General features: G+C 34.3%; 4 protein-coding genes across 7 annotated transcripts; 2 read left to right on the top strand and 2 right to left on the bottom strand.

The window, feature by feature from the left end:
• Positions 1–29: 29 nt before the first annotated feature.
• Positions 30–2,115, bottom strand: Tektin-C (Tektin C). Its single transcript, XM_034326827.2, has 6 exons — positions 1,848–2,115; positions 1,419–1,709; positions 1,084–1,356; positions 783–1,005; positions 433–651; positions 30–350 (listed from the first exon to the last, which is right to left on the bottom strand). Exons 1-6 carry the CDS (start codon positions 1,931–1,933, stop codon positions 213–215), a joined length of 1,230 nt encoding a protein of 409 aa, XP_034182718.1. The 5' UTR covers positions 1,934–2,115; the 3' UTR covers positions 30–212.
• A 151-nt stretch (positions 2,116–2,266) lies between these two features.
• Positions 2,267–7,447, top strand: Bre1 (E3 ubiquitin-protein ligase Bre1). 2 transcript variants are annotated; one of them, XM_034326819.2, is made up of 16 exons: positions 2,267–2,482; positions 2,583–2,754; positions 2,952–3,138; positions 3,210–3,398; positions 3,459–3,580; positions 3,643–3,879; positions 3,946–4,071; positions 4,280–4,453; positions 4,525–4,782; positions 4,870–5,001; positions 5,083–5,351; positions 5,423–5,576; positions 5,648–5,761; positions 5,838–6,240; positions 6,298–6,392; positions 6,458–7,447. In XM_034326819.2, the coding sequence occupies exons 2-16, from the start codon at positions 2,605–2,607 to the stop codon at positions 6,737–6,739; spliced, it is 2,892 nt and encodes a 963-aa protein (XP_034182710.1). In that variant the 5' UTR covers positions 2,267–2,482; positions 2,583–2,604; the 3' UTR covers positions 6,740–7,447. The 2 variants fall into 2 exon arrangements, with proteins under 2 accessions (XP_034182710.1, XP_034182711.1); XM_034326820.2 differs by having other exon boundaries at positions 5,856–6,240; positions 6,458–7,446.
• Positions 7,448–12,294: 4,847 nt separating this feature from the next.
• LOC117605450 (cholesterol transporter ABCA5) lies at positions 12,295–23,995 on the bottom strand. Of its 3 annotated transcripts, none has more exons than XM_034326817.2 (22): positions 23,877–23,995; positions 20,367–20,540; positions 20,124–20,305; positions 19,827–20,031; positions 19,665–19,740; positions 19,301–19,454; positions 18,938–19,124; positions 18,565–18,708; positions 18,346–18,496; positions 18,206–18,279; positions 17,669–18,121; positions 16,838–17,594; positions 16,508–16,768; positions 15,971–16,238; positions 15,724–15,898; positions 15,317–15,653; positions 14,734–15,008; positions 14,067–14,213; positions 13,608–13,990; positions 13,076–13,283; positions 12,668–13,007; positions 12,295–12,609 (listed from the first exon to the last, which is right to left on the bottom strand). In XM_034326817.2, the coding sequence occupies exons 1-22, from the start codon at positions 23,967–23,969 to the stop codon at positions 12,506–12,508; spliced, it is 5,148 nt and encodes a 1,715-aa protein (XP_034182708.1). In that variant the 5' UTR covers positions 23,970–23,995; the 3' UTR covers positions 12,295–12,505. The 3 variants fall into 3 exon arrangements, with proteins under 3 accessions (XP_034182708.1, XP_034182709.1, XP_076544144.1); XM_034326818.2 differs by having other exon boundaries at positions 17,669–18,133; XM_076688029.1 differs by having other exon boundaries at positions 18,200–18,279.
• LOC117605457 (tubulin polyglutamylase complex subunit 2) lies at positions 20,907–22,297 on the top strand. Its single transcript, XM_034326828.2, has 3 exons — positions 20,907–21,061; positions 21,119–21,386; positions 21,623–22,297. The coding sequence occupies exons 2-3, from the start codon at positions 21,143–21,145 to the stop codon at positions 22,219–22,221; spliced, it is 843 nt and encodes a 280-aa protein (XP_034182719.1). The 5' UTR covers positions 20,907–21,061; positions 21,119–21,142; the 3' UTR covers positions 22,222–22,297.
• Positions 23,996–25,580: the final 1,585 nt, after the last annotated feature.

The following is a 25,580-nucleotide window of genomic DNA, read 5'->3' on the forward strand; positions in this document are numbered from 1 at the left end:
ATAAAATTAAATCGAGTCAATATGGCGCCTTTTCAATTGCGATTTACTTTTGCAATTAATTTACAATTAACGTATAATGTCACCAAAGGCTTCATAATAAAGCCTTCACCTGTGCACTAATAATAAGACAGCAGCAATAAAAAGCTGCGTATTGTATATAGAGAACACACATGATTATTATTACATACAAAATGTAAATCATATTATTCAATTTAGTATGCATGGTAATTCATACTTTGACGGAGAGTCATACAGTCAACTTCATCAATTTTCATCGTGTTCGTTTTAACATTGATATCTTCTTCTATTTGAAGTTGTGTTTTTAGTAAATAACGCAACGACGCATGAGCCTATAAAAATTTACACCAATTAAATAACCGTATAAGTGAAAGTAAAATACACATGAATGATAGTAGTATCAACAGTATAAACCTCGAATAACGTTGCTTGCAATTCTGATACAATTTCTCGTAAATCATACACTTCTTTAACGAGATTAGTTTCAACTAGATCTCGGGTGAGTTCCAGACCAGGTCGTTGACAACGATTGCCAAGTCTCGTGTGCGCTAAAGCTAAATACTTTTCCTTTTCCGAAATTGATTTTTCTATGCGTGTGATATTTTGAGTCATCTCGTTTGCTTGCCGCATTATCTACAAATATGCATATGTTAGAAAGTTTTCATAAAATGTCCTTCGTTACCTCAAGAAACAGGGTGAGCCTGGACCCCAATATTTTAAAGTTCTACAATAGTTAAGTTAGTAGTTATGAATAAATTTCTCACCTCAGAATGTTGTAACTCCAATTTTGTTTTCGCTTCTTTCGTTTCCTCGATGCGTCGTCTAAAAGCATTATCAGTAACATTTTTCTGCTCATTTAAATCCTCGATAATTTGTTTAATAATTGTGTCGATATAACAGCGCATTGGTCTGGCGCTGTTTATTTCTTTTGAGGCAGCAATGATATTATTATTCGTCTGCATCTCCCATTCATTTAGCTCGATAGTCCTTAATAATTATTATTATATTGTTATTATAAAATCAAATAGTTGTATAAATCGATTATATAATTAAAGTGGTACTTGCGATGGATCGAGACGCGAGCTGCCATGGTAAATGCTTAAATTTAAGCTAGTCTCTTTCAATGTTAAATTATGTCTGTCGATACGTAAATTATTTTCTTTATCTTCAAGCTCGTGATCCATATAATAAAGCGTCGCTTTTAATCGTCGTATTTGTTCCTGAGTTTGTTCCAAGATTCGCACTAATAAACTTTCAGCGCCTTTAATTATCTCGCATTCTTTTACCAATTCTTTCTCAACGTCGTCGCGGACTAGATCAATTCCTAATCTATGCTCTCTGTAATAAAATATTAATAATTTATTAAATTATTAATTTTATTTATTTTGTAGAAAACTGACCTGAAAATGAGACATTTTTCACAAACGACAAGCGCGTTCTTCTTTACGGAGGATAACGCGTCCATGATACGTTCCTTGTATATTAAAAGGGCATCGCTTTCAAGAAGAACTTCTTTCCTTATACGTAATAATTCTTTCTTACGAAATTCAATATCCTCTAGTTTTTCTTTAATTCTATAGTCTGTTTCTTCTTTGTTATTTCGTGCTTTTTCGGTGCTGCACTCACAAACACGTTGCGATTCATTTAGGAGCCGCTCCGCTAATTCTTGTTGCGCTTCGGAACATCGATATCTAATGGATAAGTTAAATTATTAATTGGAATTAATTAAAATTTTAAATTTTTATTGATCTAGGAAATTTATTTTATATCAATCATAAAAAGATTTTTACAATATTTGATTTAGTTTTATTTCAATTGATTATTCATACCTGTAGCGATTAACAAGATGCCACTCGTTCAAACTAAATTTCAATGTGGGCGGTGGAACGACGATTGGCTCAGGAGTATTTGACATTTTCTTTGAAATTTTGAAATACAGCTACCTGTTCCAAGAACACCCTCCTTTTAAAGGGACCACTTCCTGGTTTGATCTATATGCAAATGGATCAGTATTAAAAAGGTTTCTATAGAAACGTTGCTAACAATTTTGAAATTCACATAACCGCACAGTAAGTAAATTTTACTACTTCGCATATCGGTAGAGTAACATGACGTTGTCCACTTACTCTCGTTTCTGTTTCACCTGTTTCACATTAGAGGCCTCTGTGCGCAAAAGAAACTGTTACGGCAACCATGTTTCATATCTAGTTAAATGTTCTGGTCGCGGTGAATGTCGATGTTTTCCCCTTATTTTTTAATTTGCCGCGTATGCAACGCCGTGACACAATGGCGGCTTCCGTTATAAGCTCATACTTTTTGACGACCGTTTTCGATAAAATGTAAAGATCTGTCGAAATTGTGCTCTTTTCGACAGGCTTTAGACGTTTAAAAATGACATAGGGATATCGAAACTTTAAGGTATTCGCGGAGAGGCTTTCTGGGGGGTATTAATACACGTTATAAGGTATGGATTCTTCTGATCAATAACGAATTTCAGAATCGAAGCGATAAATTACACATATAATGTGTCTTTCATTTCAAAAAATTAATTCTTGATTTTTCAGAGTAAAATACACATACGACAAAATGTCAAAGCGTCCTGCAGATAGCGGGGATTCCGGCTCCCAGCCGCCTATTAAAAAAGTTCAATTCGAGCCGATTTTAATCGGACCTATATCAACCTTAGAAGAAATGGACATGAAAGTTCTTCAGTTTCAAAACAAAAAATTGGCTCAGGTAAGAATGATTTATGTATGAAATTAAAAGAAAATAGATGGAATCCTGAATTTTTACTTATAATTCTGACTCTTTCATTTTTAGTTACAACGGTTTAATATTATGCTATTATTTTTATGATGTTCCCTCAGATGTTCATTTCATCAAAGTATAAAGCTCCCTGATTCTTAATTTTCATATTATAATGTCTTTTACAGCGGTTAGAACAGCGCCACAGAGTAGAAGCTGAATTAAGACAAAGAATTGAACAATTAGAAAAAAGACAAATGCAGGATGATGCAGTACTCAATGTTGTTAATCGTTATTGGAATCAGTTGAACGAGGACATACGTGTATTACTTCAGAGATTTGATGCTGAAACAGCTGATGAATCAGAAAATAAGAGTAAGAAATAATGAAACTGTTACATAATTAAATATGTATGAGGTGGAATATGTTCCATTTTGTATTTGTAGATGAAAGTGAAGCTACAACATCATTTCTAATGCAATTATCTTCTTGGGATAAAGAAGAGTTAGATGATAAATTAGCAAACCGTGTTCAAGTGTCCAAGCGTGCTGTTTCTAAAGTTGTACAGGCATTTGACCGTCTTTCGCAAAGAAATGAAAAGATTACGCTTGCACTGAAAGGAGAGTTCGATGGAGGTAATGTAATTGAATGTATCAGATAGATGTACTGAATTAAAATAAAATTTTATATTACAGAAGAAGCACCCAATATCGATGAAGTAGTCCGCAGAGCAAATGCCGAAATACAAATGGAAAATAGGAATCTTCAAGCAATAAATATACAACTCCATGAAAAATATCACACTATTTCATTAAAGGTAAGTTCATTTATTTTATATGTTTATTTGTATATTTTTTTATAAATGGGTTTCCCCTATAGATGTCAGAATTACAAGATACTATAACAGGAAAAGATACGTTAGCCGCCGAACTTCGCAATCAGGTGGATGATCTTCAATATGAATTAAATAAAGTACGAGCACGTAATGATAAATTAGAGCATCATCTTGGAGAAGCCATTGAAAAACTAAAGGCGTTCCAACAAATTCATGGTTCAGATGAGAAGGGTAGTAATAAACCAAGTACTTTAGTTGCATCAAGTGTTTCACAAACAAAGGTAGGGTATTCATAATTACACTAACATTTTAATATATACATATTCAATTTCTTTTTTTTTCCATAGCTTGAAGATTTGCAAAGGGAATTGGAAGAAACAAGAGAATTAGCCAATAATAGGCTACAAGAATTGGATAAACTGCACCAACAGCATCGTGACGCGTTGAAAGAAGTAGAAAAATTAAAAATGGATGTGAGTTGTTTGGTTTTTGTAAATCTAATTTTTATAATGCACAGTATAAAATGTAAATTAATGTCATGTGCAATAAATATTCGAATTACACTTGCTTTTACTTGTTTCTTGTGTTTTACTTCTTTGCATTCGAATAAAATGATAAACGGATGGAAGGGTTATTTTTAATGTACGAATTATTATTTTGAAAAGTCTTTTATATTTACAGATACGACAACTACCGGAATCTGTTATCGTTGAGACAACAGAGTATAAATGTTTGCAGTCGCAATTTTCTGTATTATATAACGAATCGATGCAATTGAAAACGCAATTAGATGATGCTCGTCAACAATTACAATCCAGCAAGAACGCACATTTACGTCATATTGAAATGATGGAGGCAAGTTTATTTCATATTATTTCATATAATCTTATAAAATGTCTGCTAATTCGCGTGCATTTATTCTGTAGAGTGAAGAGTTAATGGCTCAAAAGAAATTGCGCGGGGAATGTATACAATTGGAAGATGTATTAGCTCAATTACGAAAGGAATATGAAATGTTGAGGATTGAATTTGAGCAAAATTTGGCAGCAAATGAACAAACAGGTCCGATTAATAGAGAAATGAGACATTTAATAACGTCTCTACAGAATCATAACCAGCAGCTTAAGGGTGAAGTTCATCGATATAAACGAAAATACAAAGAAGCTTCTTCAGAAATACCAAGAGTATGTATTTTGTTACACGAATGTCCATAAAGAAAATGAATTAACAAAATGAAAGTCTTTACAGTTGATATCCGTACTTTATTATAGCTAAAGAAAGAAATTGAGGAATTGACGACGAAATTGGGGCAGCAAACTTCTCAAGAAAATAAAGAGGGTAGTAATTCAGACGGCAGTGGGAAAGAGGAAGATGCATCAAACTCTCTTCCTGGTTCTACACATGTACAAAATAATGCACTATTTTATTATTTGTATTTTCTAAATTATATAGATATGTCATTAAAATTTTTTTTATTAATATAGATTAAGGAAGAAAGTGGAGTTTCAATTAAAAGGGAATCTGGAGAAGAAGAGGTAGAAACAATTGAAGTTGGAGAAGGAGAAGGAAACAAAGGCACTCCAGATTCGTTAACTCTAACTTCTCCAACTCTGAAGAAAGAAAAAGATATTAAACGCGAGAAGGATATTAAGAAAGAAACCATTAAAACCGAGCACCGTGATCCAGCTCACCGTGCTAAAGACACGAAAATGGCAGAGTCAGAACTGGTTAGAGATTTGAAAGCACAACTCAAGTACGTTTATCTAACAGTATTAAAAATTCTTTTGTATTTTCTTCGTTATTTAAATATCATTATAATTATAGAAAGGCTGTGAACGAAATGAAAGAAATGAAACTGTTGTTAGACATGTATAAAGGTGTTGGAAAAGAACAAAGGGACAAAGTTCAATTAATGGCTGCTGAACGAAAGACAAGAGCGGAATTGGAAGAATTACGTCAGCAAATAAAGAAAATTCAAGTATATAAAACTACGATTTAAAATTTCTTTTTTTAGGTAATTTGTTTGAGCTGTAAGTACATTATTTTTAGGAAAGTAAACGCGAAGAGCGTAAGAAATTAGCAGACGAGGATGCGCAAATAAAAATAAAAAAATTAGAAGAACAAGCATACACACTTCAGCGTCAGGTTGCTTCTCAAAAGCAGGTAAGTTTATATGCTTCGAAAATGCTGTGAAATATAAATATGCTTAAAACTATGAACGATTGGTAATGCTAAATAGAACTATGTGTGGTTACAGGAGGAGGAGGCTCTTTTAAATGAAATGGAGGTAACCGGGCAAGCGTTCGAAGATATGCAAGAACAAAATTCTAGATTAATTCAACAATTACGTGAGAAAGACGACGCGAATTTCAAGCTAATGACAGAAAGGATTAAGAGTAATCAATTGCATAAATTAGCTAGAGAAGAAAAAGATGTTTTAAAAGAACAAGTCTCTACACTGACAACACAAGTTGAAGCTGCGAATGTTGTTGTTCGTAAGCTAGAAGAAAAAGAACGTCTCTTACAGAACTCACTCGCTACGGTTGAAAAAGAATTAGCTTTGAGGCAGCAAGCAATGGAAATGCATAAGAGGAAAGCTATAGAAAGTGCTCAGTCAGCAGCTGATTTAAAACTTCATTTAGGTAAGGGATTTATTTATAAATTAATTTGTTCCTTCTGAAAATATTTCTTTCGTTTAGAAAAATACCATTCACAAATGAAGGAAGCACAGCAAGTTGTAGCTGAAAAGACTAGTTCCTTGGAAGCAGAAGCGTATAAAACAAAAAGACTACAGGTAAGCTTTAAGAGTTTTCAAGTGAATGAATAAATTAATAATGATTATTGTTATATTTTTTGTAGGAAGAGATAGCTCAGTTAAGACGTAAAGTTGAAAGAATGAAGAAAATAGAACTGGCTGAAACTTTAGACGAAGTAATGGCTGAAGAATTACGGGAGTATAAAGAAACGCTCACCTGTCCGTCTTGCAAAGTGAAACGTAAAGATGCAGTTTTAACCAAGTGTTTTCACGTATTCTGTTGGGATTGTTTGCGTACGCGGTACGAGACTAGGCAGCGAAAATGTCCAAAATGTAATTGCGCTTTTGGAGCTAACGATTATCATCGTTTATACCTCTCCACATGAAAAAGAAAACTTTAAATTATTGACATTCGTGTGGTACCTCTTAACTTTGTGAATCTTTCTTAAAATTATAATGTGCATGTTTCTTGTTCCTTCTATTTATTATTCTGATCATTGGTAAACGAGAAACGCAATTGCACATTATCCTACGAAAAGAAAGATGTACGTTTGTAAAAATTTCTATCATTTCGTCGAATGTAATATAAAAAAGGATATTGCATTTTTAAAACATATTGTAGTAATTGCAATGAATTTACTGATATGCACAAATTACTACATTTTTATAACGTTTTGATCTCACACGCAAAGGGATAAAGTTAAATTTTGTGAAAAAGCGCAATGGATAGAATATTAAAATAATTAACTGTATTATAATTTTATTTAGTCTTAAAATTCGGCTCGAATATAATTTAGTTACGAAATTGAAACTTGAATTGAGAAGTCGGCTGAATTTTAAGAGTAATTTGAAGTAATAGGGACATTGTAATATATTATAAATAGAAATTAAAAAATATTTACTATAGAATTGAAGGTATCGTAATTATTATAAACACGCAGAAAATACTTATTTGATAAAAATTACTTCATATAAATTTTTTTTTTTGAAATGATTGAAATGTTAGAAAATATATTAGGAAAAAAATTATAACGTAATTATTAGATGTAATTAATTTATTATAATAGAAACGTACTAAGTGCATAAAATAGGGAAATATTTGATTTAGAAACCTCCTTTAACTATAATGTTCTTTTATATTATACCTAGTATAATTTAACTCTTTTTCTACACTTTTTCTTAATAAATATTTCAGTTCTTTTACGAAATTAGGGAAACATGAAGATGTTTCTAGGATATTTACACAATATAATATGTATATGTGAATGTCGATTTGAATAGAAAGATTGATTGTAAAAATAATCATAATCATCGTTCATTGATGTAATTTTCAATATTTTGTAATAAAGATCAACAAATGTATTATTGAATTAAAGCATAAATAGAATATAGATTTCAAATCATATTTTTAATGATTCATAATTGATTGTACTACGTTTTTAAAAGAGATTAACAATAACTATGTGAAGCTATAGAGTAAAGGATATCTCCTTCCTGACTTAAAACAAAGTTTTATTAAATCTCTTTTATTATTAAATTATTAAATGAAAATTTAATTGCCTAGTCGAACTAACGTGGCAGCTATTTATAAATAACATTTTGTTTGCAATTTTGTAAACCGTCTGATATACATATATTTATTGCAATATAACAATAATACAATAGATTCGATATTGTAAATTTATTTATCTGAAGCGACGGACCTAATGTCCTTTTACAGAGTTTAATTATTATTAATATTATTATCGACATTTATTAGTAAATAAATCATCTATATACCTTATTAAAAGATGCTCGCTATCGTTAAGGGCAATCGAAAATTTTTGATACATTTTTCACTTCACAAAATATCACGAACAATTTTATTATATTCAAGTTTATTCAATAAAAAGCATATAGTACGTACGTGTATCTACGTATACGTAATGTGTATATATACACGTAAAAGTTTCTTTGTGTAAATACGAATGGAGGACAAATATATTATTATATTATAATAGTTTTCTGACAGTAGTGCTAATTATGTAATAATAAAAATTTTAGTCAAGTTTGTATCTATAACGTAAGATGCATGAATAGATTTACATAAAATTTTATATGAAATTGAAGCTAATTAATTTGTACATAACTACTTTTTTTTAATTATATAAACATTATACAAATTTAGTTTTGGTGTTTAACAAATTCTGATAAAAATAATAAAGCTTATGAAAAACATTATGGATCGTTTGTTCGGAATATTAAATATTTGTATAAAAATTGTTTTCCTTAAATAATTTTCAATCACAAAATAAGTATAAAGTCTGAAAGAAAAAAAAGTATAAATAACGTTAAGAAGAAATAGGTAATCATAAATCTACCATCTTCTATTTTCAATGTATATAAAATGAGAAAGAAACATATTTATTCCTAATCTTTCCTTAGTACTACATAACAAACACTATCAATTAGATCGAATATATATTAGGTGTAGGAATTAATTCGGTGCCTTTTCTTTTTTTAACTGACCATTTATTTTCAAAAGCTTATAGAAACGCTAACTGTCAAATAATCATATTCTCGCGCTACTTTTCATATCGAAAGAAGTGCCCGAAAATATTCAAATTTAAAGTAGCAATGAAGGTGTGATGCTAAAGGCGCCAAATTAATTTGTGCAGTACCGAGCATGGCGGGCTTATTCTTTTCGTTCTACTAAATTTCATATTTAATAATTGAAAATTATATTACTCTTTTTTTTTACTAAATCATTTTTAATATTAATATCGTCAAAATTAAGATTTTGAGCATTCCTACTTCCCCTGTAATGCCATTTTCCCTACGGAAACCTACTTTGCTCGATCCCGTACATCTAATATATTACTACGAATTATTAAAAAATTATATACATATTAAACAACAACGAGTGGATACAAGAAGTTCCTCAGTGTCATGTGTTCTCGGGCCTTCTTTCTCTTTTAACAGTTTAAAAAACATGAAATGCTTGAAGAAGGACACTTTGTTAATGTTTAACTGATCATTTTTTTTATTGGTGAAAAAGCTTTTGTTAACCAATCGATTACATTCACTTTACACAACAAATATGTAGTTTCGCAAAGTCAACCGTTCATCGACAGGGTGTATTCGGCGTGTAATTTTACTGATGATAATTCGCATCTTTCATAATCGTATCTATATATGAGTCTCTTTCTCTCTTAATGTCCTTGTGTCTGAGTGCGTATCTATTTTACGCGCGAGATTCTTTTGTAAATGTCAAACTGTCGCGCGCCTCTGGTGCATTAATGAATGCATGCGTGCATGCGTGCGTGCGTGCGTGCGTGCGTGCATGTATGTTGTGTATATGCAAAAAATTCTTTTCGTCGCTTCGTTCTCCCGTTTGTACGGGATCGTTGATATTACAAAAAAGAAAAATAAAACAACGAAAAATTGACCGTCAATGGTCAATCTGAATCATGTCTCGATGCGTATACATATATATGTATATATTACCCTTATAAAATCATATACATATACGAATGACAATTGATTTTACATTCAATATACAAGTTTGAAATTTCTCTTACTATATTGTAAAAAAATGTAAAATATAAAAACTGTCTTTAGAGCAGTATTAAAAAAATGATTTGAATAAGCAAAGCTTCAATTCCAAGTAAAAAGAATCAAAGGGTTTACAATAGAAGAGGCAATTCTAGTTTCAGTAATTTGCACTATGCCTCAATTAAATTCTATTGATTTAAAAATTTTACAATATAAAAACTTAATGCTATTAGTTTTAAAGCGGGACCATTTCATTTTATTCCTTTTCAAGATATTGGAATAATTCTAATTAAAATTGAAAAAATTTATGGAAAGATGTATTAGTCTCATTCTTGCTGTAAAATGATCAATTGCATACATACATATATATATATTTATACGTCTATATACATATATATTGACCGACGTGGAAATTCTATAAGTATGAACGAGCTATAACAAGAAAAGCCACAAATGGCGATTAATACATGAGCAGAGAAGATATTACGTTGGTAGAGCTACAGACAAAAAATGAAAGAATAAAATCACTTAGCAATGAATGCAAGTATCCCTTTTTCTTAACGTAGCAATTGTGTTTAGGAATATTTCATAACATTCCTGTATATCTTGTGATACATTTAAAACATAATTGTGTTGTTAAAAAACGGTATACGTACACACGTTTATATTATACGTTATATAAATATATAAACACAGTTGTATTTATATATTCATATACATATAACTATCATAAAATTGTCTGCAGTTTTTTCCTTCCATTCGTGTAATTTCATAATTGACTAAATTTTATATTATGTGATATTAGCTAGAAACGAGATTTGTGCGTACACAATCCCTATAAATGCGCACACGCGTTATAACGCATGTATCATTTAATATATTCAATTATATATTACATAATATCTAGTATTATATAATATATAATATGATTCCTCCTTATAACGAGTATTTTATTTACAAAATCAATACCTCCCTTATAACGAGATTCAAATTTTTCACTACCTATTCGCTATCACCTACAAAATATTTTATTCAGTCCTCCAAACGATATTTCTACTGTATTTTCCATATGATTTTTCGGGACATTTACCTCGAAAGACCAAACTGTATTCATATTTATGTCTAAAAAAACAAAAGTTTCCTCCAATGGAAAGTCTAGAGAGCGTATATTTTCTTTTCTAACATTTTAATTTTGACTCCTTCCTTCTCATTTAGCTAAGCTTGAAACTTCTTTATAGAATAATAAAACATTCATTTTTAATTTCAATTTTTCATCAAATAATTTGATATGCTCATGGTTCATACTTGTAACGAAGTGAAACATCAAGGAGAGTACAAGTATCCAATCCATTTGCATAAGAAAAATAACTGTAAGAAAAAAAGATATTAAATAACTTCACAGCAATTCTTTTTTCCCTTTTATAATAAATTATTAAATCCATACACATATTTCATAATAAAGTTTCATTAATAGACTATTAAAAGCATTCTGTGGACTTACTTGAATTCAAGAGTTATTTTTATCATTGAATAATTGCATTTCTCACAAAAGTCTTGCATCAAATTATCCTCTTACGTGCTACCGAGGCAATATTAACAACCTATCATGTCTTTCTCGTTATTCAAAAAGGCTTTGGTGAAGTCCAAAAGCGAAATATTTATAAATATGTACCTACGCGCTACGGTATATGCACAAATTAAGTCGCCCAATTGTGTGTATGTGTGGTGTATGTTAGCTGTTCTTTCCAGTAATAAGCAGCACCATTCCTGAAGAAACGGTGCTATTGCTCGGGAATAATTACGAGCAATCACTAAATGAATAGAACTTGTACAGGTCGTTCCTACGTGTATCAATGTAGATAGGTAATTCATTGAATTCACTGCATTTAAAAAGAATTTTAATACCGATCCTTGGATCTTTTACTCTCTTCCCTGTCAAATATTTTATATTATACTTATAATGATGATAATAATGTTCCAATTCCACAGCAATATTAATTGGTGAGACCTATTCATAGGAATCGAATAATAGGCTAAATTACAATACAATTCTTTTAAAATTACGAATATTACTGTTGAATAGCATTATTACCGATCGCTTCTCTCGACAACCAGATAAATCGTTCAATATTTTTCCACTATTTACAAATCATTAATTTTACACACATGTTCATTTATATCTCATCATAGTCACTTCAGGATGCCACTGGAATTCTGATGAAACATAAACAGACATAACACCGGCACAAATAAAAATATCTAATTTGTTTGCATTAGGTCGATCGATATATACCGTAAAAATACCAATGTTTCACTCACGATATCGTCAAGACCAAAACAAGGACATATACCTTCCACCTTTGCATCAAACAACAATACTAAGTTATTTTATATAACTATCATAACGTTTTTGTTTTTTTTTTTTTTTTTTGATATTCAAGAATGGGGAGATCATCCTGTCTTTGTGATTTTCAATAGCATCATCCTGGAAACACTAATGAACAAATCACTTCTCTCCATATGAATAACTTCTTTACACTTGTTGCACGAGTTGAGCAGTTCCATGAGTATTTCACTATATAACACGTGGGAATCAACACACTCATATTTATGAGTCATCATTCTCCTGAATTAGATTCATCGTAATGAGAAAATTTCAGGAAAACTTGTTCCAGAGTTGTTTGACTGAAGCTGTACTCTTCGATGTCCAACTCAAGCTTGGCTGAAAATAAAATTGAAAATTGAAAAAGTAATGAGAACGTTTATAATTTTATATTTACCTTTCTCCAACTGCATAAAACACTCGGCCAGCGAGTTAACTGCATGCTGGGGAACAGCGAAAACTAATCTGTCGGCGAAACTTTCTTCCAGAGTAGCATCTGGAAATAGACTAGAAACGAACTCTTTCAAAGTTGTAATCCTATCACCAGAAGGTGTCGTGGGTGTGCAGTCACCCCCTAAAAGTTTCATCTCGAGGGTGTATCCAGCGCCGTAGAGATTTTTCAAGTGTTGCGTGGAACCGATACACCTCAGTTCTCCTTTCACCATTATACCGACTCTAGAGCACAAAGCATCAGCTTCCTCCATTGAATGAGTAGTTAAAATCGCTCCTCTACCGCCCTATTAAAGATAAATTTATTATTGAAGATAATGTTTCTTCTGACAGATAGATTTATTCCGGAACACACCTGAAAACTAGCAAGAATGGTATCCCATAAAAACCGTTTTGATCTTGGATCCATTCCTGTGCTAGGTTCATCCATCAAAACAACCTTCGGACCTCCTATCATTGCCATAGCAAAACTAAGTTTTCTTCTGGTTCCACCTGAACATTCTTGAGTTTGTTTGTCGGCATGTTCATGAATTTGGAGACCAGTGAGATACAAATCCACAATGCTATATAAAATTAAATTCATTTATATTCGTAAGTTCTTTCAGAATATGTTAAATCAGGGGTGGGCAATTGTTTTGGCTCGGGGGCCACTTTGTGCAAGCGGAGGTTGGCGGAGGGTCGCACCTTTTAAAATGATTGCATTCATTAGTTAACTTTGCATAATAATCAATAAATATAAATTAAATAAAATAGTGGCAGTTTTATTCAATTTATTTAAATACGAGACGAAATCTCGGTTCAAGGCGGATTTTTCTGTCTTGGCGGACCAGAAAAAAGCTCATAGCGGGCCGCTATTTGCCCACCCCTGTGTTAAATAATTAAATTACCTGTCGATGTCTCCCCACGGAACACCACGAATCGCAGCGTAGCATTCTAAATGCTCTCTAACAGTAATATTCTTCCACTGAGCATCGTGTTGAGGACAATATCCCATTTGTCTAAAAGCTTCTGCCATATTAGAATTGATATTGTGCCCACCGATCTGTACTCTCCCTCGGGTAGCTGCTTCCTCAGCTATGACGATCTTCATAGTCGTTGTTTTACCAGCACCATTGTGACCTAGTAAACCGAATACTTCTCCAGGTTCAACCGCTAAGGACAAATTTCTGACAGCGACTTTTCGTTGTATCTGACTGCTGGCTTCTTCGTCTTGCTTATAGCAACAACTGCAGGACCCAGTATCCCTTTGACGATACTCTTTCCTCAAGTTCTATCAATGCATAATCATAGTTTAAGATGCAATTCTTATGGAAAATAAACAGAATAAAATCCAGTGCAGGTAATACCTGTACTAAAACTACAGGTGGTTCTTGAACAGACGATGAAGTGATAAGATCAAAGACTTTTTGTCTTTCAGCCTTAACATCTGCATCCTCGTGCTCTCCAACGTCAGAATTCTCCATGATTTCTTCGCCGACAGAACCACCGTTACGCTATAAATATAAAGTACACTTTTAATATAAAATATATATATTTTATATTCCAGGGTGTTCGACAATAGGTGGGCAAAATTTTAAGGGGTGATTCTAGGGATCAAAATAAGACGAAAATCAAGAATAACGAAATAGCGTTTGCGGCTTTGTTTTCCAGTAATTAACGTTTAAAAGTTCGAGTAAAAAGCGCCTGAAACCTGCAATCCGCCCTGCACCGACGACTGAACGTCAGGTCAACAGGGGTCGGTACAGTCATAACCAAGAATCGAAGCCGAATGTTGCAGTTAAGTTTCTACTATTCAACTATTCTTGGTTATAACTGTACCGACCCCTGCTGACCTGACATTCAGTCGTCGGTGCTGGCCGGATTGCAGGTTTCAGGCGTTTTTTACTCGAATTTTAAACAAAGCCGCAAATGCTATTTCGTTATTCTTGATTTTCGTCTTATTTTGATCTCTAGAATCACCCCTTAAAATTTTGCCCACCTGTTGTCGAACACCTTGTATATTGTGTTACTAACCAGAAAGTGTTTGAAAATGTCGCCAACATTGCCACCGCTTTTTTTAATGTCTAAAATGAGAAGCACAAAGAACCACATTGGACAGTGGAGAAGCACGCCGAAGGCCATTAAAATAATCTCTGTAGTTAAATAATCAGACATGGTGAGATGATGGCAAGCAGCATTGATAGAGCACATCAAGTGAACTCTTCCTACATAATATACTGCTGCATACGGTACATATAATGTGTTCAATAAAGAAAAGATTACGTGTAAAACGAATGCTGCTGTTCCACCTGAAAATGATATTCCACGTTAGATACTTAAATCATAATTAACACGTTGAACGCCATGGGGGTCGTCAGTGGTCGGCTCCGCAATTTACACACGCCTGATTAATTAAAAGAAAACGATAGAAAAACATTATTTTAAGTAATATTGCTATGGTACAAATAATGTGAAATGACAAGTAGAAAGCTTGAAATTTGAAAATTAATTATTACTATTCTTAGTAATTAGTTATTTAATACATCTCACAAAAAATGCCCAATTTCACTGCGGCGTTCAACGTGTTAAGAGTATATTATAATTGACTGAAACTCACTGAGACCCAGCATATCCAGAACAGTGACTAGTATAAACGGTATGAGTCCAAAGAACGTTGCTATATTGGGCAAGATACTTTGAGCAGAATCCATCTTGTCGAAGATATAACTTAAACACGTTGAGAATAGAATAGAGGACGGGCAATAGAGCATTAGGAGACCGCCGAGGGTAATGAGTGCTGGTACTTCTTGAAGAGAAGGCACATCGAAGAGAAATATAATGCCAAGAATACATAAACAGATGAACGTCATCAGGCCGACAAGCACGATAAAGTACGTCAGGAAGTACATAGAAAACGACAGACCATTGACACGAAGTTGATTTTTCGCTTTTATCTAAAGGCATATAAAAACATGGTTACTTGTGTATCATAGAAATAAAATTTAATGAAAAAAGAAATCTTACCTCGCGATCGTAGACCATATCCACAACTAATGTTATCGGTAACAAGACGAAATTCATTCCGATGGATACAGCTGAACTCGCTGTACCAATATTAAATTCCTGTGGTTGCGATGTCTGTTGAAAAGGATGCGTTTTGACTTCAATTGTTTTCAAATTTTCTTTACCCGAGACCAACCTAATCGAACAGACAAGTTTATACAACAATTACATTGATTTTGAATATTTCTTTTTGTACTATTCAAGGTACCTGTAGTAAGTGTTGGATAGAAGGTTGAACAATATCGGTAGGGAATGTTGCATAGTGTCGTTATAAGCGATTGTTAAATCAATCTTTGGTAAATTATACTCGGTAACATTAATAGCAGCTATATGCGGTGCAATCTTCAACAAATTCGCGAAATTTCCATAGTATTCCTCGATATATTTTACATCCTGACTAATTCCATTGATCAAGTCTGTAATATCACGATCGGTATTGTTTGCGTATAAAATTTTGGTCTCGTTGCCGTAGGTATCTATCGAAAATACAGGTTGAAATTATTATAAAGATTTATAAAATTTAATTTCTTTACCACTAGGTTTATTTCGGACTTCATTTATGCAATCCTATCAAATTTATTTAACTTATACTGAGTCTGTTAAGATCGTAATTGTTTTCAAATTAAATTAATCATTTTTTATTGAAGAAAATACGTGGTCTTCTTTACTCGTCAATCTGACGGGTGTCCGTAAAGATAGGTATACAAAAATGTCCGTAAACCTAGCGTTAATAAGTATAACATACCTGTATCTAGTTTTAATGACTGCATTTTCACCTCGACTGTCTGAATGCTATTTAAATGGAGGCCAAGAACTACCAAAAAAAGAGGCGCGACAATAGTGAAGTACAGTAGCTGGATGTTCCTAACGAGTCTGAGTATCCTTAGGCGAAGCATAGCGTACAAGGTTTGAACGAAATTAGGCCTAATTTTGATGGGGTCTAATCCAAGGCCGCGAACAGGAGGGTTTCTATCACTGTGAACGCCGTCTGGTAAATCCCCTGCACCTAAAGTACAATATAGTAATGAAATTCGAGCTTAACGAACGCAATGACACTTCATAAACATTAATGTACCTTTCGCTTGGCTATCGTTGTTAACAGTGGTACCTTCGTTCTGTAAACTCTGATAAAACGTGCTTTTTGATTGCAGAGATAACGACCTGCTCAATGCACGATTACGCACCATTTTCTTTGACAAATTATCCATAGTGCATTCTGTACCCTCGTCTCTTTCCAAATGCAGAAATACCTCTTCTAAGGTGGTCATCGAGACCCCATAACTGCTGATACCTAATCTGCTTGATCGAGTCTTAATTTCTTGTTCGATGGCTGAAAAAAGTGGTGCAAAATTTTCTACAGAATTGTGAGGTAAAATGAAGCTTAATTCGCGACCATGGCGCCTTGCCTTTTCTGCCTTCGACACGTGAGACGTTACCAGTCTGGTAATTGCATGTTCTCTTGCATTCCCTTCGAGTACCAACGTTAAATGATATCCAATGCCGAATTTGTTTTTTAAGAACAGAGAACTGCCGCAACATCTCAATCTTCCTTTACTAATAACCGCTTTCCTATCCGCTAATATATCAGCTTCATCCATAAAATGGGTTGTTAATAAAATCACTTTTCCATGACGCCTCGATTGTAAGAAGGACCACATTTGCCTTCTGGAGTAGGGATCCACTCCAGCTGTTGGTTCATCAAGGATAATGATTTTTGGATCGCCGATGATGGCAATACCTACGGACAGCTTTCTTTTTTGACCTCCGCTTAAGTATTTTGCAAAGGTATCTGCGTTTTCAGTTAAATCAATGTCTTTCAAGGTTTTCTTCACCTAAAAATAAAGACGGAGTGATATAACACCTGCGACAAATTTTATGCGAAATACATAGCAACTGAAATACGTACTTCGTGTTCGATCATTGATTTTGGAATACCGCGCACAGCGGCGAAGAACTCCAGGTGTTCTCGAGGCGTTAGAAGATCAAAAAGAATATCATGTTGAGGACAAACGCCGGTCATGCTTCTTATCATTTGCATATCATTGGAATCTCTAACGTCATAGCCGAAAATCAAGGCTGTGCCGGCGGTAGGCGCAGTCAGGCCAGTCAATATATTGAACAAACTTGTTTTACCAGCCCCGTTATGACCGAGTATTGCCGTGATTTGCCCCTCATAGATCGTTAAATTGATACCGTTCACAGCTTTGATCTCAGATTTACGACACTTCTGATACGACTTGTAAAGATCAACTATTCTAATCGCTTCGCGTCCTTTCATCTCTCGCACTACCGGTTCAATGTCACGGTTCGTCTCTTCTCCAGGTATAAAAGAATTTGACTCGCCGTTTGACGATGGTACCTGCAAGTACGACTGTGAATACATTTTTTTCTACTTTTCTTATAATATACAGATTGTTTTATATTAATGTTTTATTACACCCACTCGCGGAGCTTTCCTCTGGCACCAAAATCCGGGGGTGAAACAAAACCAGGGAGTTCGTTTCGTTCCGTATTCACCTAAGACAAATTATTTATTTTTTATTCAGTTATTCCTAGAAAATTTAAGGAACTTGGAGAACATACTTGGAATGACGGAATCAAAATAGTAAGCTAACAAGGCATATAGAAAAATATCCAAAGTCATCATGATGAGACTGCCCCCGAAAGGAATACCTGGACCAGACCAAAGATTTTCAAAATTAACCCCTTCTCCTTGCAAGTCTAACACAAGAGCCTAGAATAATAAATAGAAATGTTTAATTCTTAATTAATAATTTTATTATTTTTTCTGCGAATACAAACCTTATCCATCGCTAAAGCAACGCCTGTTGGACTAAGGAGGGAAACCACCCAGAAAGAGATCGAACTAGAATCTTTGACAAAAACCTGGATAAAATACATCAAGCTGAATATCGTAACTGCAAAGTTACCGAGTACACCAGCAGTCTGAAAGCAAGTAAATACACTTAATAATAGTACTTCAGAGTGCCGTAACGAGGGTATGAAACGCCTGTGGCAAGTGTCTAACTTGCGCCTCCCCGTAATCCAATAATGACAAAAGAAATTAAAAATTTTAATGTAACAAGCTAAATTTTTACTAAATATACAGTTGCGCCCGGGGCGGCACGGCCTCATTGCGGCACTGGTACTTCATAATGATTAACGAAATACTCACTCGTGATTTATCGAAGAAAGGTGTTATCATAAACGCAAACATGATTATGGAGAAGCTGTAGAGTACTACCAAAAGGAATATTGGTAAAAAGTGTGTATGTTGGAACATTTGTAGAGTAAAAAGTAGTATCACCCCAACAGCAGAGAGTAATAAGACAAAGACGCTGTAGATAATGAACCATGATACCCTAAAATAAAAAAGAAACAGATTTCTCGTTAATAACAAAAGTCTGGGCAAATATATTTGCAATTTTTTCCCTAACTAAATATGTATAATCTTCCTATTTAAACATGCACTGATCATTGAAATAAAATAAACTAATACTAATCTCTAAACTGTACTACTGCATAAGTGCAAACCTACCAGAAGATAGAATCTTTCAGGCCCATTATCTTCATTCCTTCCTTGATTTTTTTCTCCTTTTCACCGACTATCAGGATCAGAAGGTAAGTGACGAATTGTGAAAGAGCCAGAACCATAAATAGAGGTATAACAACTCTAAAGGCCAGCATCCAGTCTAAATAAAAAATATCCTTAGAAATATGCCCACAAAAGAAAAATATACATTAAGTGTAAATTTAACTCCTAAATCAAACGCATCTTTATTTTTCTATAATAGTCTACTATGATGCTAACGTTAGTTTGTGTAACGTGCATAACTACATAGAGAGATATTTAAAAGAGATCATATCATTCATAACAATTATGGATTATTCCAAATTTTTACCTGCAGTGAAAGCTTCCTTAGGAAACATTTCAAGTTTAATATCTGGCACGGTTACATCGTTATTCCCTGTATCTAGCTACAAATTAATAGGAAACAATATTAGTAAAGAAAAAAGATTCTTTGTCGTTACGGTTTCAATGGAATGAGATCTTCAAGACATACTCTTATTTTCGTGGTATCCATTATCATTTGCAACGCCAGGAAACCAGAATGCAAATAACTATTTGCAGGACACGATCCACCGGTTTCTATCGACAATACTCCACCCATCCAATGGCTTGTGTCTTTCCGACAAGTAACTGGAGCGGAATACAATTCAGTCGGCGAAGGCGGATTTGTGTATGAAGGATTGGTTCTTATCTCATACCTAGATAACAGAGAAATTTGTACTAGATACCTAGATGATAGAGAGAAACTCTCAACAAAATAATATTCTACCGAGCATTCAAATTATCTTACAGAAGATGCTGAGATATGGGCTGAGAATCTTCAAAGATTACTGCTAAGTGTACACTGTAGGGATCTCTCCAATATGCTGCTTGTAGATCATCCTTTGTATCAAACACCATGAAATTCAAGGGAAGCTTGCCAGGGTAATCCCACATTGATAGCCAAAGGGTATTCATTGAATTCAAAAAATTCTATAACATAAATGATACTTTATAGAAAACATTCTATTAGTTGAACTAGTTGAATACGTACCAAGGTCTCTGTTGAGTTTGGTACAACAGCTATGGTGTTGTTTTTGTAACCATTGAATGTTTCGAATATGCCTCCTTCTTGTCTCTGGGTTGTCATCGCAGGATAATTTGGATTTGGTGGTAACACTTTTACCACAATCAAAACACCTAGGATACAAAGGGGTAGAAAAATCTCCTGTAAACAGTAAAATTGAAAAATATATTTTTAATACTGTTTACAAAACATATAGTAGAATCAGATAGCAGAATATTTTCAATTCTATACATAAATTTATCTTCTAACTGTAACATTTGTTAGAATAGTTCCCGCCATTGATATTTAATAATGCATACGTTCAAAATCATACATATTGATTTCTATTCAAAAGTAGTACTTAACAAAAAAAAAAAGAGCCACCCTCGTGCTTGCATAATAATTATTCGACCTGCACCCTCTCCCACACCTGTCGTCCAAGTAAACCTGCGCAAGCGTTCGATACAACCCTCCCTTTGCTGGAAAAATATATATGCCGATTCGCTTTCATACTCGGTCACCATGGCGATCAACAACGGATCAGACTGATCCGATTCATTAGGACGATTGTTCTCAACCCTTTAAGGACGGACGATTTAGGTTCTTCAAGAAATTTTCATCAAGATTTCTCCAGAATGTCCATGCATTGGATAACAATTTGTTTTGTTTAAAAAATAAAAAAAGTGAGATATGTAATTCCTGCAGAGATTCATATATTCATGTAAAATCCGGACTTTCAGAGCGGCTACAAAAGGGGCAAACCGATGTCTTTTTACGTGGATATCGTTACAGAAGATTCTTTCTATGAAAACCTCACGTTGGGCGTGGTAAAGATTCTGGAAAGTCTGGCGTATATAAAAAATGTACGGATCGACAGAAGAAACGGATGTGAAAGCACGACTATCACCAACTGGGAGCAACGACATTGTTGTGTCCTCCCAGAGGATGTTAAGAACTTTTACGTCTCGATCGACGGCTTCTTGCTTCAGTGGAACCTCGAGATAGCAGGTAACCCCTTTGGAGAATTATCCACACATTTCCAAGATACTCTTTGCCAACTTTCATCCACGACCCAGTATTATTAACGTTACTTCGTATCTCCATCTTCTCCCTTCCAATAGCGTTGCATCTTTTCATCGAGAATAATAAGAAGATTTTGTATTCAAGATCTAAAATTTATAAATACTAAAGTATAAATTGTTTCTGTATTAACATAAATTTTTATAAATGTCCATTTCTTCTAGGCGAAGAATTTCCCATAGGACGCATGGAGATCGGTTCGTTCTCTTCTCTGAAACGATACACGAACAACACCGGCAAACGAGAGGAATCTTCCTCCTCCATTTCCGTCGATTCTGACAAGTTAGAAGCAGAGGCCATTTCCGATAACACGTCTGACGTCGATAGCATCCTTGTCCTCCTCCAAGGAAATGGTGCACATAATTGCAAGATGTTTGAAATCGCGCAATGTTTCCCAGAAAGCAGCAAGGCCAAGGTCTATTTAGTCTACCGGATGAAACAGGAACAAGAAGCGCCCAGCGTATGGTTGCACAGAGAAGAAGCGAATAGGTGGTACCATTTGGCTGACAGTTTCACCGTGTATTTTCGCATGATGCTTGTTCATCTTGGCTTGCCGTTGTGGCAAAGCTGTGTGTCAGGCGTGTCTCTGCCAACGTGGGTCGAACAGGTGTACTTTCTTGTCGCTCCTCATTTACTACCATCCGTCGTCGAACCCACGGAAACAATTTCCACCTCCATATGGAACATGGGACCCACCAACGTTATCGATCCGACGATTTTCAAGGCGAAGGAGGGTAAACAGAAATGCTCCAGAAAGAAATAATTCTTCTGGATCCTTGTAATTTTTCTAATTATTGTGATTATCCTTCAAGGTGTATTCGTAATCCATAACTTGTAAACAAATGATAGAATCAACTTTAAAGCAATAAAATTAAAATACCTCTAAAGACAGTAGCATTTTGGCAAAACGCCATGGTATCATATGCATTAAAAAGTATATACTAAAACAATTTGCATGAAACTATTTATCAATTTAACTTCTCCTTTATATTATCAATAGTTTGAAAGATCTTAGACTATCCTCTTCAATTTAAATGTCCTTTCCAAATCCCCAAATGTCCTTATTCGAGGAAAACAACGAAAACGAATAATCTTCAGCTCGATCGTCGGTGCTAGCAACTGTGCAGCTTCGGTGAGCAAGTTTATTTTAAGATCACCAACGAGGGAAATCATTTTGATGTTATCCTTGGTCAAGCGTATCGACAACGAATGAAGAATCGCCATTGCGTTACTCTGAGGAAAAGAAAAAAAGAAACTTGGTGAAAACAAAAAGATTCTATACGTTTGTCCACGACGACCCTTGGCCCAGTTGGCACAAAGATCACGCAAAAACACCGACCAAACGAATTGGCAATACGCCCTCCAGTTTGGCAGTCGTGGACACCCACGAAACGCAGTCAGTTCGTCGCCATCCGTGGAAACTAACCACGGAGGATCTTCCTCTTCCTCTTCCACGCTCTCGTGAATTTGCCTTGCAGTATACTGGCATCGGACGTGCATATTTTTCCTTCTTTTTTCTCCTTTCCTCTTCTAACGAATACTCCGTTTATTCTGAAGTCTCTTACTGATCCATAGAAACGTCCCACTGATATATATGTTCAATAGGTTTCATTTTTTAATTACTATTAGTTTGAATTTAAGAATCAAGTTGGGATTTTTATAACAACTTTCTCAGAAATGTGTGGAAATTATTAAGTCTCTCGTCTTTGAAACATTACATATTATAAGAATAGCTTGGTATTCAAAGGTAAAGGGTGAACCTTTGATAAGTTAATTACTATATGCTATATGAAACGACTTGTTTCATTTAAAATTTTTAAAAGTTCAAATCACTCTAATGTTAATGCTAAATCTACTGTTCACGTACAATCATAGGGCAAAAATTTATCAAATTTTGCAAGGACTTGTTTAGATAAAGGATTGATCGTAGAGAAGAGGGGGAAGGCATAACTAAATATAGCTCGTTAGAGGCGGAGAAAATCGATTTATACATAAAATAAGTATTCCCCTGTCTATACTTAGTACTGCCCTCCTACCGCGAGCTAACTCAATTAAGATTCTACTCTCCTACCATAAAACTTCGCTGTTGGTGAACGGAGAAAAATAAAAATACACTTGCACCAACGCGTGTGGTGATATGCTCTCCTGCATAGCGCAAGCGAAACCCTAATTTTTATATTTCTTATCAGAGAGACTTTCAGCGACCGCTAAGGGGTAATTAAATGAAAAACGTTAAGATGAACGGTAGAAGCTTTTCTAAAACTGTTCTTTTTCCCTGTTTCTCCAGCTACAAGGAGCGGTCCATTCGATTTCCTTGTCATCTAGTTGGTTAAACTCCAAGGAAAAGCTGATTCTTTGAGGCTGGGTGCTTGTGAGTTAATGAGCTTTAAGAAAGCTAATAATGAACATCTCACGTACCGCTGTAGTCTTTCGCTTGTCGCGCTTCTTCAGCAGAAGATTCCTCACGAGCATCGCTCGCAGCTGAGACAAGTAGACCCCGCACAAATCCATCCTGCGAGATGCACTCGTTCTCCTCTTGATTTCTGTAACACGAAACGAGGAAATCAATTAATATCAAAATAATAATAAATCTTATTAAAAATTCAAATCTTCCTGCCGTTAACTCCAAAGTTTCTTTGCATTATTTACACAAATGATTCTAAAGTGAATTACAACAATTTATGGTTCTTCTTTGTAGTAACTTGTCAGACAAGTGTTATTTAAAAATAATATCAACAGTATCGACGAATTCATCCGGGGAAAACATTCTTATCGATTAACATCCCAGTTGCGCAGAGTTTCGCCGATGATTGGCCCCTCTCTGGCCGTGACGAAAGTTTTCCCTTCGATGCGAACTCCGATGTGTTCAGAAACGAAGTCGCGGCTCTCTAACGTAGAGAAACGATCGCGATGTGGTCGATAATTCGTCGTTTGCACTATTTAAGCATTCGCGCGTGTAACAGCGAGCAATATGCCAGTGAATATGTCAAGGCCTTCGAACAGTTCCTTCTGATAGCTTACAAAAAAGTATGTAAAAAGAAATATATATATATATATGTAATAAACAATATCCACGGTAGCGCGTGTTATGTTGTACCCATTGGATGATGAACTACATACATGGTCATATTAATTGTTTAGATGATCTTAGATTACGTTTATAGTTTTGAAAATTGAATAAAATTATACGATTATAAAGAAATGGTATGGAACTCTTTACTAGCTGTAAAATAAGCAGAACTTCTCGAATCAATTAGGCTAATTAACACTGAATTATATCATCGGTGATAATCAAAAGACTATTTGAATCTGATTGCTAGAAGCATCCGCTAGGAAGCAAGTTTATATACCTAAGCGGAGTGCTTGTGTAAACGATCATATTTGCTGAAAAGCTGAATATCCCGAGATTTCGAAAATTTGGAGCAAAGGTTCAAGGAATAGCCGATTGAATTTTAACGAGAATATAAAGAAAAAATATTTTTCAACCTTCGCAATCGATAATACTATTTGTATGACAATGAGAACGCAATCGATGAAAATTCATTGCACATTTTTTTTTCTCTTTTGTATCATTGCATCATCTTGCTTGCAGGATTATTGCATAACATTGACTTCACTCTACGTGAGAAATAAAACAATGCTTTTTAATTGTACCAGGAAGCGTCGAGAGTTCTTCTTTCAATTACCATTGTGGACCAAATTACTTTTCCGATATACTATGCATGAAATTAGTCTGATAAGAAATATATGAAATTCATTTTTTTCGCTGACGATTAACAAAAGTAATTAATTGTACGATGAAACACAGACACGGGTATTTACGGTATCGAACAAGCATAACACAGGTTTCGCAGAATTTCAGTCGTAAAATAGGTAGCACAGGGGAGTTAACGCTAAAACTAATAACCAATGTATCGACTAAAATCTAATTTAACCGAAGGTTAACATCGATGTTTCTCCAAGCGTTTCACCGAAACGTCGACAACTTTATCGCTAAAACCTTCGTGAAAAAATCAATATCCACTTTCTTTATAGTCGTTTGCGTAACAAAAGACATTTTTTCAACGGACCAAGCTTCGCATTGTGTCGTCGATGATCTTCACATCGCTTCGTAAGCTTTGT

The sequence above is a fragment of the Osmia lignaria genome, chromosome 3 (assembly GCF_051020975.1).
Source record: "Osmia lignaria lignaria isolate PbOS001 chromosome 3, iyOsmLign1, whole genome shotgun sequence".
Taxonomy (NCBI): Eukaryota; Metazoa; Arthropoda; class Insecta; order Hymenoptera; family Megachilidae; genus Osmia; species Osmia lignaria.